Source organism: Filicampus tigris, chromosome 9 (assembly GCF_054856515.1).
Source record: "Filicampus tigris isolate MCC_2025a chromosome 9, RoL_Ftig_1.0, whole genome shotgun sequence".
NCBI classification, from domain to species: Eukaryota; Metazoa; Chordata; class Actinopteri; order Syngnathiformes; family Syngnathidae; genus Filicampus; species Filicampus tigris.
The window spans coordinates 21360309-21375108 of NC_141225.1; the positions used below are offsets into that span (position 1 = coordinate 21360309).

At 39.1% G+C, this 14800-nt stretch overlaps 1 protein-coding gene across 3 annotated transcripts; it reads right to left on the bottom strand.

Annotated features, from left to right (window-relative positions):
* Nucleotides 1-634: 634 nt before the first annotated feature.
* Nucleotides 635-14295, bottom strand: gxylt2 (glucoside xylosyltransferase 2). 3 transcript variants are annotated; one of them, XM_086041450.1, is made up of 8 exons: nt 14200-14293; nt 13297-13780; nt 8333-8519; nt 7225-7356; nt 5119-5370; nt 4662-4785; nt 3799-3971; nt 635-3057 (listed from the first exon to the last, which is right to left on the bottom strand). In XM_086041450.1, the coding sequence occupies exons 2-8, from the start codon at nt 13575-13577 to the stop codon at nt 2881-2883; spliced, it is 1326 nt and encodes a 441-aa protein (XP_085897576.1). In that variant the 5' UTR covers nt 13578-13780; nt 14200-14293; the 3' UTR covers nt 635-2880. The 3 variants fall into 3 exon arrangements, with proteins under 3 accessions (XP_085897576.1, XP_085897577.1, XP_085897575.1); XM_086041451.1 differs by having other exon boundaries at nt 13297-13632; nt 14200-14292; XM_086041449.1 differs by having other exon boundaries at nt 13297-14295.
* Between the last annotated feature and the right edge of the window lie 505 nt (nt 14296-14800).

A 14800-nucleotide genomic window follows, 5' to 3' on the forward strand; every position in this document is an offset into this window, starting at 1 on the left:
GCTAATCAATTAACCACAAAGCTGCCCACAATTTAGCCTTTCATTCTAAACTGTGAAGGCAGTGCAACAACATGCAGTTCCCTCCTCAAATTTGTCCAAGCTACAGTCAGGACGCAAACAGGCCTCGTTCCAAAAAGCAGTAATCTTTTGGTTCCTGATCCATTTATAACGGTCCGACATATTCTGGAAATCATACTGATGTGGACTGGATGCCAACCCATAAGGTGTGAAATGAAATAAATACTGAAAAATTAATGAAACCAACACACTAAAAATTGTAGGGATGTTTAATGTTGATTATTAAACGTTTTACCCATTTTAGGTGACTTTTTAGCTGTGTCAAAATCCCTCAATTCAAGATGTGACCATGCTTTGATTTAGCATAGATTTTGTATAAAGTTTGTAGTTGAACAGTTTTTTAGTATTGGTCATTTAATACAATGCACATTGTTAGAGGTTGTATTGTAATGTATTAAGAATTAATTTTGCATTTTGGTTAACATGACCAAGCATTTGGATAGATAATAGTTGTATTTCTTGAACATTTATACAGCCATTGATCAACTAACTGCGTAAGTCACCTGGGTCAATATTCTTTCATTTGCATTCCAATAAATCACATAACTGAGGCTCATTCCGTTGCATTGTTTTATTCAAAAACACATTTTGGTTGTCCAACCATGATCAGGTTCCAGTTTGAATGATTAAATATACTGTACAGCCGATCATCGCACCACAATGAAAAGTACAGCACAACAAATAAAACAAAGACCCTTTCAAAGACAAATACAGTATCTGAAGAGTTCATTTTGTTGACAGTAAACTTGACAGACAATATTCTATTCGCACCTCTGACGCAGTTATTTCAAACACTTGCACTTTGGGTTTTGATCCATTTGGACACAATGCTGTAGCATCTAGCCATCCAATTTCCATACCGCTTATCCTGTTCAGAGGTGCAGGGAGCTGGAGCCTATCCCAGCTGACTTCAGACAAAAAAAAAAAAAAAAATCACAGAGTGCTGATCTAGTGTGGACTTTTGTTACTTACTCCTTAGCTGAAACATAATGAAAGTGCATTTCAATATTCCACATGTAACATAAAACTCTAGGCTTCCATTTGTGCTGTCGTTTAATACGAGGGTCAGAGCAGGGTCACCAACCACAGGGGTGCAGCCCATTTCCAGGCCTCAGGTAATTTGGTACCGGGCAGCACAGAAAGTATACATTTTCAGAAAGTGCAGTTTTATTTATATGCATCTGTACAGAATTTTTTTTATTTTTTAAGAATGACTTCTTTCATTCTCGACACTTTCTTTGTGACCTGTCGCAGTTTTTCCATGTTGGAGAGTGACTGACAACTGTCTCCAACTCAACAGATAAGAGCTGCATGGAGACAAGAAATAATCATGGGGATATTTGACATGTTTCAAACAGTGCAGCTGACATTTGTCCTTTCTGCTTTAACTTCAAAAGAGCTTCACGAGCATTATTTACTACCCACAAAAGACATTCCAACTGAGAAGCAATAGATCCTTGATCCCCACCTACATGAACAAGTCAGTTGAAACGACTTCTGTCTTTGCTAGACTGCAAATGATGCTGGCGTTAAAGTGGAAGTCAACCGAAATATATTTTTTTCAAGAATATGTTCTATGCAGGCCCACTAGTTGAAACACGGCATTCTGATGAACATTGTCTTTGTTGAATATGAGCTAAGCAGCAAAATCCACCCGTTTATAGCCATTTCAGTGGGCGGCCATATCGTCACTTCTGTCGACTGAAAGTGACATCACAGTTGCTCAGGGTTCAGGTAACGACCAATCACAGCTCACTTGTTTTTTTTTAAACTGAGCCATGATTAGTCGTTAGCTGAGCCCTGAGCATCTGTGATGTCATTTTCAGTCGACAAAAGTGACAAAACGGCCGCCCCCACAGAGGGCTAAAAACGGGTGGGTTAACTCTTATTCCATAAACGCAAAATCTATCAGAGAATGCCTTGTTTCAACTAATGGGCCCGCATAAAACATATGGAAGTCGAGGCAGAATGTCCTGAAATGGCCACTAAAGCACTAAAAACCCTGCTTCCATTTCCAGCATTCAAATTTTGCGAAGTAGTGTTAACCAAAATATTTGAAATAGTAAGGGGTGTAATATAAACAAGGACCAAGCTGTCAGTATCGCTTTCTCCAGTCATCCCCACATCTGGTTGCAGAGAAACAAGTACAGGGTACCCAGATTCTGCATAATAAATCACCTGTTGTAACTTCTGTATTTTGTTGTGTCATCCTGGTAGTGAATGAAACAGCAGTGCATAAACTGCCGAGACCACTGCTGTAAGGTGAAATGTGAAGACGTGATGAGGTAACCAAACCCACAGGCTGAACTTTCAAGTTATTTGTTTTAGTACAACATTCACATTATAGTCTAGGGTTCATTACATGGCAAAAAAAACCTTCCAATTTCAAAAGTGGACTTCTTTTAGAGTATTGCTCTCTGCTAGCAAATGAATGGATTTTTTTTTTTTAATCAAGTTTATGAGGAGAAAAACAACTTTTTACCCAACAGTCAAGTGTCCTTGCTGAGGTGAATGCTTGGAAAAAAATATTTTGTCACATGCAAATGGTTGTGCATGAAAAGAGTGTAATCATTCGCCAAAATCTGTTCGACCACATCACTGATGTGTACTAAACATGACAATGTCGGAATATCACAACCATCCATGGACCATTACCGTACATATAGACCACTTAGGAAATATCATTCCTTTTCGTACGTGCAGTAAGTTCACACAAAGGGAGGCTGGCATGCCACACAACCTGTTACAGAGTGGTCCACGGTCTCATAGTCACAACAGGAAGTGCGTTGCACCGACCGACAGTCAGTTGTGTGGCCTGATATGTTGGATTACGTTCTCCTCAAACACCTTCCTCATGGTCTTTTCTATCTGCTTGAGGAAGACTTGTGGTATCCGACCACACAGGGTGTTCACCGTGTCCAGGAATTTGGCCTGGATGGGATAGAACAGCGACTGGAACATGTTGTCCTCAAAGGGAAACTGCAACAACATAACACGGTGTTACTTTTCATCAAACAAAGCTGTTTCTTTTAATTAATACCACAAACAAATATGCTATTTACAGATTCCATCAGCATGACGGAATTGGTACTCTAATTATGTGCTTGCCAGAGTTCAAGTGTCTTATCTCAGCAGGGTAGGAAGACATAACACTCCAGTCACACAAACAGATTCTTTTATGAGAGCGGAAACAAGTTGCATCACGGTATGCTGCATATGTTTAGCAGCTTAGGTCAAAGAAATGTAATTATCTTATTATATTATGCATGCAGTACCAAATTAACATAACACTTGTGAACGTGTTGGACTCTATAATGTTTAAGTAAAAATAGGCCTTGGGGAAATAAAAATTACAGTAGATACAGAAAGTGAACACACGCCTGATAACACAGTTTTTTTTTTTTTTAAAGCTAGCTACACTAAATCACACTAAATACCTTTACAATTTAATTGAGGGGTTGGGGGTGGGATAGTGTGTCGACTGTAAAACTAAGGAGGTGAAAATTTCCCACTAAAAAGTTGAATTGCATCAACTAGAAACCAATTTCAATAAAACAAATCACCCTTACAAAGGGAGTGTTGCTGGACTGAATATTAAGATTCAGTGCCAGTCTTGTCTGGTATTACTGATTCTGTTTGTGTTATTCAGTAATGGTTATGCACTTTTGAGTATGTTTGGGGTCCCAAAACAGTAAAACGTACATCCTGAAAGGTACTCACGTCACGAATTCCATCATAAACTACTTTGAAGGCCGGCTGCTTCTCATCATGATAGACTCCACGGTTGCCGTGGAGAATGGACACGCCATCTTCTTCAGCTCCTTTGCAGTTGCTCCCATACATACAGTGATCAGGCCTGTAGTTCCACTGGCAAGGGAAGATTAATAGACATTCTGGAAAGACCAACAAAAAAAATCATTACACTGAACAGGCTGACATTTTTTAAATAATTGTATAAAGCATTTGTCTAAATTAAACCATATAGAAACAATGCATAATTCAACACTGAACAGAAAAATAGACTGTATATTGCAAAAAAAAAAAAAAAACCTGGTACATCCTAAACTAATAATGGTAATCGTCACCAATTTTTTTTTTAACATTTTTTTTTTTTTTAATCAGAGATGACATTAAACTTTTCTTAATTATTTTTTTGGCACTGATTCCAAATCCGCCCTTTTTTCCCCCTCTAGCACATCGGATTTTGATATGAATAACAATAATATAATAAAAATAAATACAACATTTAATCGTATATTGAGCAATATTTATGGGTTAGGTTCAGCAACAGTTGGATTTTTTTTCTGAAACGTCATAGCTATCAATTACAACGCGTGGTAAAATCCGTATTGCGCAAGCTTTTTTAGGTCAAACAAAAAATGAAAATATCTTAAAAACCTGTTGTGCAAGAAACAAAGTAAACACATTTTTGATATCAGCGCCAAAAGTACATTTAGGGATTAATCTCTGATAAAAATTGCGGTTGACCAGTGTGACCAGCTAAATTTAGTTTAATTTTCATTAGATTAATTATGTCTATGACTTATATTATGTTTATATTTATATTATATTTGTGACTCTACCTGGATTGTAGTGAAAAATAATGTTGAGGAGATCCTGATCTCCCCATGTGATGTGGTTCTTGTACTTCTGATAAAGTGGGTGCAAAAGGTCCTCCCAGGATAGGCCACCGGCAATCATGCTGTTCTGAAATATCAACATAGTCCACTCACACACAACTCAAGAGCTGCTTTTTTTTTTTTTTTCTACCACAAAACAAATGATCAAAGAAGGGGTACATTTGCATTCCAGCTTCCAGTAGCAAATTGAAGAGCTGCTAAACTGAGTTCTGATAGAAAACCCATCTGCAATACTGGCATAATCACAAAGCTTCAGGCAGACCCACTCACGCAACTCTGAGCCTGCAATTTGAGCGAAATAAAATAACATTAAGAATGCCCCCCCCCACCCCCATAAAAAAACAGCTCACTTAAGCTTTCTGTTGTTGAGAGCAATCAAATGCCAATATTGTAGCCTAACCTTGAACAATGTGCTGCGGATCCTTGTGAGATTCATCAGCATGACACCCGAGTTGACCCCTGAGATTCCGTAGAAAGGGTGACGTGCAAAGCGGCTGTACCAGCCAATCTTGGGGACCTCGTGCTCCGGAGCCATTGCTGCCAGCTGGGTGCTGTTGAAGGACTTCAGCATTCTCCAGATATCATCCATGGGTCGCAGGAACAGCACATCAGTGTCCACGTACAGCAATGAGTCAACGTCCTTCAGGATGACCTGCGGCATAGTTACGGTGAGTAAAAAAAATGTAAACACCACAAGGGGCAGTCTGAGCCATTGTTGGTAGCCTAGAATGAGCTAAAATGTATAAGATGTTTTTGAGCAATATTCGTCCGGACCAAAGTATTTTTTCTTTATGTGAAAAAAACACTACTTTGTCTAGCATACCTTTTATTAAAAATCTACATTCACTGCATCTTTCTAGATGCATCGCTGTGAAAATGATAAATGATCTAATATTTTGCACTTCTTATTGAACAGAAGAAAATATTACAAACAGCTCCCAGTGCGATGCAGTGCAGCGCATATATTATTAGATTTTGCTGGTGGAACGGAAGAGTTTTTGTTTGACGAGTGAATTAAGGTCAAGAGGAGGTCATAGCTCTTTGTTTGATTTATGATCTACAATGTAGGGCAGGGATAGGCAACTGGTGGACTCGGAGGTGCCCTCAATTAATTTTTCAAAGTAAAAATGTTTTCCCGTACCGTAGCTGAGAAGTGTTAGGTTGTAATAACAGTGTTCACCACTAGATGGCAGACGTCGCTCAAGAGCGCCTCCAACCCCAAGACTGTACTTCTGCATCAGAGAAATGAACAAACGTGTATGGTGGCTTAATTGGACAAACGGCTGTTGTGACAGATGGCACATCCAAGATCGGTACAAAAGGGGCGCATCAGGGACGAACTTTACTGTCCTCTCCTGAATTCTGTTCACATAGGTGAGTGAGACAGACTATTAATTTGGGGATTTCTAATCAAATCCTGGACAAACCTACAGGTGTATGACATTAAAATCTTTGAGTAAGTTGATTTTTGTGAAAACGTACATAAAATTAATTCTTGCACTTGATGCTGTTTTGCTGTACAGCAATTTTGTGAAACCTCTCATAGGGATTTTTTATGCAAGACAGCCCTTTTCACAAGGTGATAAACTACAGTAGTGGTTATTCTTTGTATTGTATTGTATGAGGAGTGGATCATTTATACACACATTTCAGCATTCAAATATATTAAATACTCTTCTGTAGATTGGTTCAATTAAAAAACACATATTTTGTTCTTATTTAAAAATGAAATTTTTCCATAAATCTGGTTTGGAAGTACGTGGTTAGCTGGGTTAGGCTCTAGCTCACCCGTGACACAAATGAGGACAAGACATATGGAAAATTGAAGACTAAGCAAAACACATATCCCAGATCTTCTCATTAACACTCAACTGTAGTTCTTAGCTAGTTCTAGTTCTAGTATAATGTGAGCTGTGTTTGTTGCCTACATGAATATAAGAAAGCTGTTAGCAGTTCGAACATGGTTTTAACAAACCCTATCCATAAGGTCATATTCTGGTTGGATTGGCTTATTCTGCTTTCAAAGAACTCATAATGTGATTTTTTTTTGTACACAAATCATTCAAAAACCTATAACATTCATGATTAGGCTTTGCTGATTAAGTAGATAATAGCCATACAGTATATCGACTTGTTTGTAGGAAGAGAAAAACACTTATGGATTTGTCTGTCCTGCAATATATTCATTATGCGATGGTGTTGTTATTTCAATGAACACCAGCTGTAAGGGAAAATCAATACACGGCACAGCTTTCCACTTGATGAAATAACTGAATCCAGAACCATGAGACTGTTTATTTAAAGTAAAAGAATGAATAAATAAACAAATAAATAAATAAAAATCCTGCAGACAATGTGCAAGCTTATCAATAAGCACAACATTTTTTTTTGGAGTGATGCGCTTGGGGTGAAAAAAAACCCCTCAAAAGACCATTAAGTTAAAATGATTAAATCACATTATGCACAGAGTAATAAATAGCAGCAGAAATATGTGTTGCAGCCTTACAGGAAGAAAGAGTCTCTGAGCGGCGCAGGGCTTGAAAAGCTTCTTCCATTCGTCTGCGTTCCCCACTGAGAAGGTGATTGGGTACAGGTTGTACTTGAACTTGGCTGTGATAAATCCAGGCCACTGGGTGAACTGGAAGAGATGCAGATTCTTGGTCAATTTATGCATGCACATTGTACACGTTTTGTGACAACATGAAGTGTCCTGTCAACTAATGAACAGTTTAGTCCCATCAAATCTGTATACATACTGTATATATAATGAATTTAGCACCTAATGAACTGGTTACCTTTGAGTCTTAATTATTTCGCCTGCTGAGACATTTCAACAATTATTTCCTTCCATCTTTGTCTGAACAGTTGAGACCCTTTTCTGTCCTAGCAGGATCGAGTCCCTGTGCATAAAGCTAGGTCGATAAAGTCATAGTTGGATGAACATATTTAACTCATTCACTGCCAGACATTTTTAGACCCTCTTTTACCCTAATGTTTGAAAAAAAATGAAAACAATATAAATAAATTCCTGGGACTGAATGGCTGGACTGTGACAAGACAAATAAATATGTCAATGGCAGTGAATGAGTTAAAAAAAAAAAAAAACGAAATCAAGGCTTTCCAGTTTGTCCACAAGAAAGCCATCAACCATAGACCTAAAATTTAACTGGTCCAACAAAGATGAAAGCACATAATTGTCCAAAACATTGTAAGATGAATAACTCTTTTGAGGTTAAGGGTCAAAACCTGCGTCACACCAGCCATTAATTGGAATTTAGAGAGGTATGTCCCAAAAGCTTTGTCACTATTAGGTCTAGAATCCTTTGTAGCCCCTCTCTAAAGGTGACTTTGAAATGATGCACGGTGCTGGAGCACAGCAGGGTGTCAGGTGATAGATTACATCCAAGAGCCGAGATAAAAGGGTTATGTGTCATTATTAGAGCCTCTGAAAGCATCATTAAAAATGCTCTGAACTTGATGCCACCGAGAGGTCCGAATGCAAGCTCCCTGCAAGGCGCAAGATTTTAAAAACATTTTCTCCTATTTTTGTCTATGGTTTTCTGCCAAGCCAAATCCAAGTGAATATTAAGTAACAGGTGCCTGAATCATCCTACCTTTTCTTTAAACTGTGGGATTAAAAGGTCCTCAGCAAAAATGTGAACCTTGATCTTCTTCAGGCTAAACAGGACAGCTGATTTGACGAGCATTAAGGTCTCCTCAAGACGATTTCCACATGTCACCATGGCCAAGTGCATGAATTCCTCTACGCGGGAGCGCCTGGCCACAGCCCGTCCTGTTTTGCTAAAAATACACAAATAAATAAGAGAGATGTAACAAGCCAATATTTTGATAACTTTTGAGGACTGTTTCTTCATTTCCATCATTTCACTACCTGACTCATTACCCCTGTCCTACCCTGTTCTGTCCTATCCTTGTTACTCTTTTCATTCCCGCTCAAAGGGTCTAGCACTACTTTCTAGACGATATAATATAGAGCGAACCTGACTTCTATGTAACAATTTTGTAGTCACCACAGAGGGACAATATCAAACTCCCCTGTTGCACGGAAAAAAAAACATTTCCGGCATATAGCAGTATAAAAATTCTCCATTGTGCTTGACCAAAAAGCCGACAGGCTGACAAATCTAATGTGTACTGAACAGTGAAGGGCATGCTCATAGCGAAATAAATTAGATGAAATGTGACTAGTCTGTAGTTTAATGTGATTATTTTCACTGAAGTTGCAATAATGAGATTAACAAGAACAGTAAAAATAACAAATGTGATGCTTCCTTTGTGCCAAATTTTAAACAATCCACGTCCCTCATTGCTTCTTCATTGTAGCACTACACAGTATGACTGCACTGCAGTCATACAATCTTGGAAATATAAAATAGCTCCCACTACAACACAAAGACATTTGCACGTCTATGCTTCAATGCCTTAATTTTTTTTAAATTCATCTTGATTATGTTTTCAAGACAATATTACAAATCATTTTACCTCAAAAGCAAACATCAGGCTAAAATGAGATGATAAGAGAAAAAGTTGCAGGGTAGCCTCCAAGCGTGAGACCATTCTGTATGCCTGAGGCGCAATGATGAAGTGCAGTTTAGGATTAATGTGAAGGAGTTGGGAAATCTGTCTTCCACACCTTTAAAGGCTGATGCCTTGACAAGCGTGAACAAAACACATTCCTATTCTCCACCAAGATGATTTAAATCCCATCTTCTGTCAACTATTAGGAAGCGATGTTGCACGAGGGCAAGCAAAAAAAAAACAACAACAACATGGAATAGCCATGCTTAAAACCGGTTATTGTACTAAACCAAATACGCACGCACACAAAATCTGCTGTTTTCTTCCAAGGGTTTCACTAACGAAGTACACGTGACAGTTTGTTTCATGGCATAGTTCCGAACATCTGGAAGTTGTCGAAAAGTTCAGCAGAGGAACAAAAGGAATGAATTCAAATGCCTTCTGCGGAGCAAGCATAAAACTGGGGTCTGCCTCAAGTCAGCACAACCAATGTTTCACAGCAGGCACAGTGAAAAAAAAAGGCAAAAAAAACCATTATAAAGCCATGCAAAAGAACACCTTTGGTGTAATCCATTACTCCTGTCACCCCCTTTGCAAAAACTGATTGAAAACTGAACCCAGAACACTGTGGCTATTCAACTCTACGCATTACTTGTAAAAATTGAGATTTACTTTGTTTTGAATGACAGCTCCATAGAATGACCTTATCAACAAATTTCATTTGATATATTGAAGGATACAAGGTTATGGTACAGAATTCTGTGTAATAAATAATGAGACAGTACATAATGGTAAATGTTTAAAGGGCCATAATAGGCCAATTTAAATCGGCTGGCCGATTAATTGGTCGGGCCCTGCATATTACGGTGTTTTTTTTTTGAACAGCCATCATTTTGAAAAAGTTGTCGTCTGTATGAAATATTTAAAGAATGCAAAAACGTATAACGTAAACGTTTATAATGTAATTAGTTAAATGTTCTTCATGTACTGCAGGGACAAGAGATATGTATGATGAATTAGATTTGTTTGTGAAATATAAGAACAAAAGAGTAATAATATAAAGCGCTCATCAGTTTATGATGACAGTTTCAATATTTGGTAAATTAAAGTTATGAATGGCACGTGGCTTAAGAATAGGTCGTCATAAAGCACAATCGATACTACCTGTTAACTGTTTTTTATTGTTTGGGTTGTTTTTTTTTGGTTTATGGCATAGAAGTTGTTGTTTTTTTTTTTTACAAAATATTTACTCCAGTTATGACTTTACTACAGCGTTAGCCGCTACAGCTCATTCCAGTACAAAATCGTGTTACGTTGCCATGGCGTAATTGTAAACGGAGGGCCCCCTTGTAAATGCCTGTGAACATTTCTGCACCAAAACAATACCCGCTCGATTTGTGAGACCAGCTCTCTATGGACTCCCTCAACAGAGCGAGCATTTGTATTGGCAAATTTGTTGATGGCAAAGTTTTCCGTTGAACCATTTCACATACTGAGTGATTGTGTGATTGATGACAAGAGACGTGCAATGTATTGGCTGGACAGCTGGCGCTACACTCTGTATTTATAGCCAGAGGAAGCCGTGTGATGTGTCAAGAGGAAATGATAGGGCTTGCAAAAACAGGAATGTTTGTCGATTGAGCATATTGCCAGGAAATAGGTCTGCTCACTTTTAAAGATGAAATGTAAATCAGTGTGAGAAACACGGTAGATTGAAAATACACCTTAAGTATTCATGTATCCCTTTTGACCTACAATAATGATCCACTTAAAAAACAACCCTAGTGCTTATACTCGGAAAAATAATTATTTGCGTTTTATTCAGTCAGACAATAAAGCTTTAAATGCTTTGACTTAGTGCTCTGCGTGTGTCCCTCAACCACAGAAGTCATTCTGATGTGTTTTCCAAACCTGTTAGCATTTTTTTTCTCTTCACGGCACCAAATGACACCTCCTCCACCCCATTTCCCTTATCAGTGGCGAGCACACACGGAGGAGCGTGGCTTCTGGGCGGACACAAAGGTCCTTTCTCAGCGAAACGCCTTGATGGCTTTTATCTCACCAGCAGCGTCTCCAACCTGCAGTCTGGCTTTGGAGGAGAATACATATAGCCTGATGGCAAAGTAGGGGTCTGTGGGCTTTTAAGGAGCCTATAGCTGCTATATGCAGTAAGAAGCTGGGGGTGGTGAGCTATGAGAGGTATACAATTCAATGACTCCACCCTTGAACTGCTCAAATGGACAAATTCTGAGCGGATGCAGTGTGATTTCCTGTACTGTATTTTCAACCAAACATAGCTGACAACACAGAACTCTCACATCATGGGTAGTATTCCTGAATATGCACGATCTAATGCCATGGATGCCTTGAAAAAGATCATTCTCAGTGTGATGTAACTCTGGTGAGTGTGAGTGATTAACACAACATAATTATAACAGTAGGAATAATTCTTCATTAGTCTAAACATAGCATTCTATTTGGTATTGTGTTTGTGGAATATAAGTTAAGCAGCAAAATCCAACCGTTTTTAGCCATGTCAGAGGGCGGCCATTTTCTCACTTCTGTAACCGGAAAATGACATCACAGTTACTCAGGGTTTAGGTAACGACCAATCACGGCTCATCTGTTTTCCGAAGCTAAGCCATGATTGGTCGTTATCTGAGCAGTGAGAAACTGTGATGTCATTTTCAGTCGACAGCAAGTAGCAAAATGGCTGCCCCCTGAGATGGACACAAAAGTGTGGATTTTACTGCTTAACTCATATTCCCCAAACGTAATATTAATCAGAATGCCGTGTTTATACTAGTGGGCCTGCATAGAACATATTCTTGTCAAGGACATTTTAGGGTTCATTTTATGGTTGTAGTTGTGAGGGCAAAACGCCAGAGTCAGCTCACTATACTGATGCAGTGCAGATTTTCAACGCTGCAACTACAACGATAAGCATAATTAATATTCATACATGTCATTCACAGTGGCTGCCTGGGGTGAGCACATGATTATGATGCCCCCTAAAAATATTTTGGTGCTGGTATATTTGGTGCACTGAGGGGGGAATGGAGGATTTTACTTAAGTAATATTGCGCTGTATGCCCTCTTGTTTATACGGATGCCCCAAGGAATTTTAGTCGATGGGAGGGGGTTTATATATTGTATATGCGCCATCCGATGGGCTTTATGCCCTTCTGTCTGAGACCATTCCTGAAACCCCTTCAAAATGTTGGTCGTTGGCCACCCCATTTCCACGCCACTGGTCATTCGTAAACAAAGCCCTCTTTCTGACGCAGATGATGATTTGCTGATTGTCAAACTGTCTCAGTATGGCGCCAACTACTGCCAAGGAGGACTTACTGTGTCAGATTTGTTTTTTTTTACTGGAGTATCAGTGTCTAGTATCGGCAGTCTCTACAACAACCGGATATCTTTAAATATCGCCCAACCCTAGTTTTTTGGTACAGCTCTTGTAGATTTACAAGATTGTGCAGGTGTAATCAAGGTACGCTTTATATATATACAGACAGACAGACAGACAGACAACACGGGGCAAAGCAGGTATGCTGAAATACTCGTAATACTACAAGATACAAAAAATATTAAACATATCTACAGTATTCTAAAGATCTTAAAGATATTAATATATATATATATATATATATATATATATATATATATATATATATATATATTCTTTCTTTTTAAAAATACAGAAATAAGAAAAGTTTCCCTCCAAGTATAGATTTAAATGCCAAAAGGTGATTTGAGCAAGGCTTCGAGGTCATAGCCTACATCACCGTGCCCTCTGCCAGCCCCTACACTTATTAATCGTCTACTATTCTACTACATTCTCGTCAGACATTTTATTACAACATTGGGATTCTCAGATACAGTACAGCAAGCAGACATTGGTTGCAGTGTAGACTGTCGTGTGCTCGTGGAACATGCCTAAACCCTTTCATTTGAAAGTGGTCGATGTTTTTGTGTGCGCTCACATGTACACGTCGAAGGAAGAACCGCTAGGAGAAAGAAAATCTGCTCTCACCTCTTCGCATTCATATTGCCCGCTCGCTTGGTCACTTTCCCCTTTCTTCGTCCTTTGGGGGGATCTTCCGCACGCATCCCGTCCACCGTGGGAGATTTCCTCGCCAACTTTGAACCAACATCGCGATCGCGCTTGAGCGACGACGGGGAAGAGTTCCTGCTCCCCTCCACCGCAACTTCTTTCAGCAGCGGACCGTCCGCGACATTGCCTCCCCAAAAGTAGAAAAGTAGGAAAACTCCGAAACACACGGTGATCACAATTACTTTACAGTGGATCCGCATGGCGAGATCGACTTGTTCCGGGGGGAATGAGCACACCGGACTCTGTTCATGTTGTCTGCGGTTGAGGGAGAGTAGCAAGAGTTGACATTTTGTTGCGTATCCCCGCTTGGAAATCGCCGCTGCTCATGATGATGATGGAGAGCGAAGAGGACACTTTCTCACAACCCATTGAGGGTTACACCGCGGGGGCGTGGTCTCTCCAACTTTACCGTAAATAATGGCGTATTACCGCAACAATGGTTAATACCATTTCAAAATATATAAGGGTCATTTGATTTTTCATATACCTGTCCATAATTATGTAAAATAGTAAAGACAGTCAAAAGTTTAAGACTGTAAACGAATTTCAAAGCAGTTCAATGCAAATGTAATCCGAACAATAATATTTTCTTCAACAGCTTTTTTGATAGAACTCAAATTGACAGTTACATTTTGGTAGCCCATTGGAATACACTTGTTGCATAATAGTGAAGATAAAAGTGTGTAACAGTATCATAAACAACTTCATAGCAACTATTCCAGTTGCCCTTGAAATCCCGCAGCTACAAGTGCATAAATGAGCATCAGGCAGAACATTAATAATGGTACAATTATTCTGAAACGTTCACAAATTCATACAGACCTCAGAAATAACACCTTCTACTTGTATTTTGCCGTCTGCTGTTGTGTAAATGCAAAATGGCTGCCACATCCTGGCGCTTCAGATCACATATCCCTCTGGTGTACTGCAACAACATAATGAGGCTCCTCCCTCCACTGACAGTAACAGTAAACCCTGCTGGAGTGACAAATAAGGACCATTTGTAAAAGAACAAAAAGAAAGGAACTCTTGTGAGTCGTGGCACTAAGGCTGAATACACACGTAAAGGCAATTGAAGTGTTTTTGTCCCAATTTTGCCCCTTACCGACTAAGGATGTCAAACGCCGAATATCATATATCTGAAAAGATTGTCCTATAACATTATCTTTGGTTTGATGTATGTTAAGAGTGTATTTGCCCTGATAATAGGGTCCAAAACGGGTTGTGCTGACAATTTTAAATATAAAACATGCTCAATATTTACGACCAAAACCCCTCATTTATATTGCCAACTTTACTCAACTCAATTTATGGGGAAAGATGAGCTACTCTTGAGCTGTTTTCACTCCATGGGCACGGACACGGAGTAATGTTGCCAATCAAAGAAGCATTCCGTTGCTGTTTTGTGTTGGAATTATCAGAG

Bases quoted from the DNA above. Each gene is read 5' to 3' on its own strand.
- gxylt2 (XM_086041449.1), bottom strand. From the start codon at position 13,577: ATGCGGATCCACTGTAAAGTAATTGTGATCACCGTGTGTTTCGGAGTT. The intron at 7,357-8,332 runs GTAGGATGATTC...CATCTCTTCCAG, and splicing joins TCCCACAGTTTAAAGAAAAG to TTCACCCAGTGGCCTGGATT. The intron at 5,371-7,224 runs GTAAGGCTGCAA...ACTATGCCGCAG, and splicing joins CTCAGAGACTCTTTCTTCCT to GTCATCCTGAAGGACGTTGA.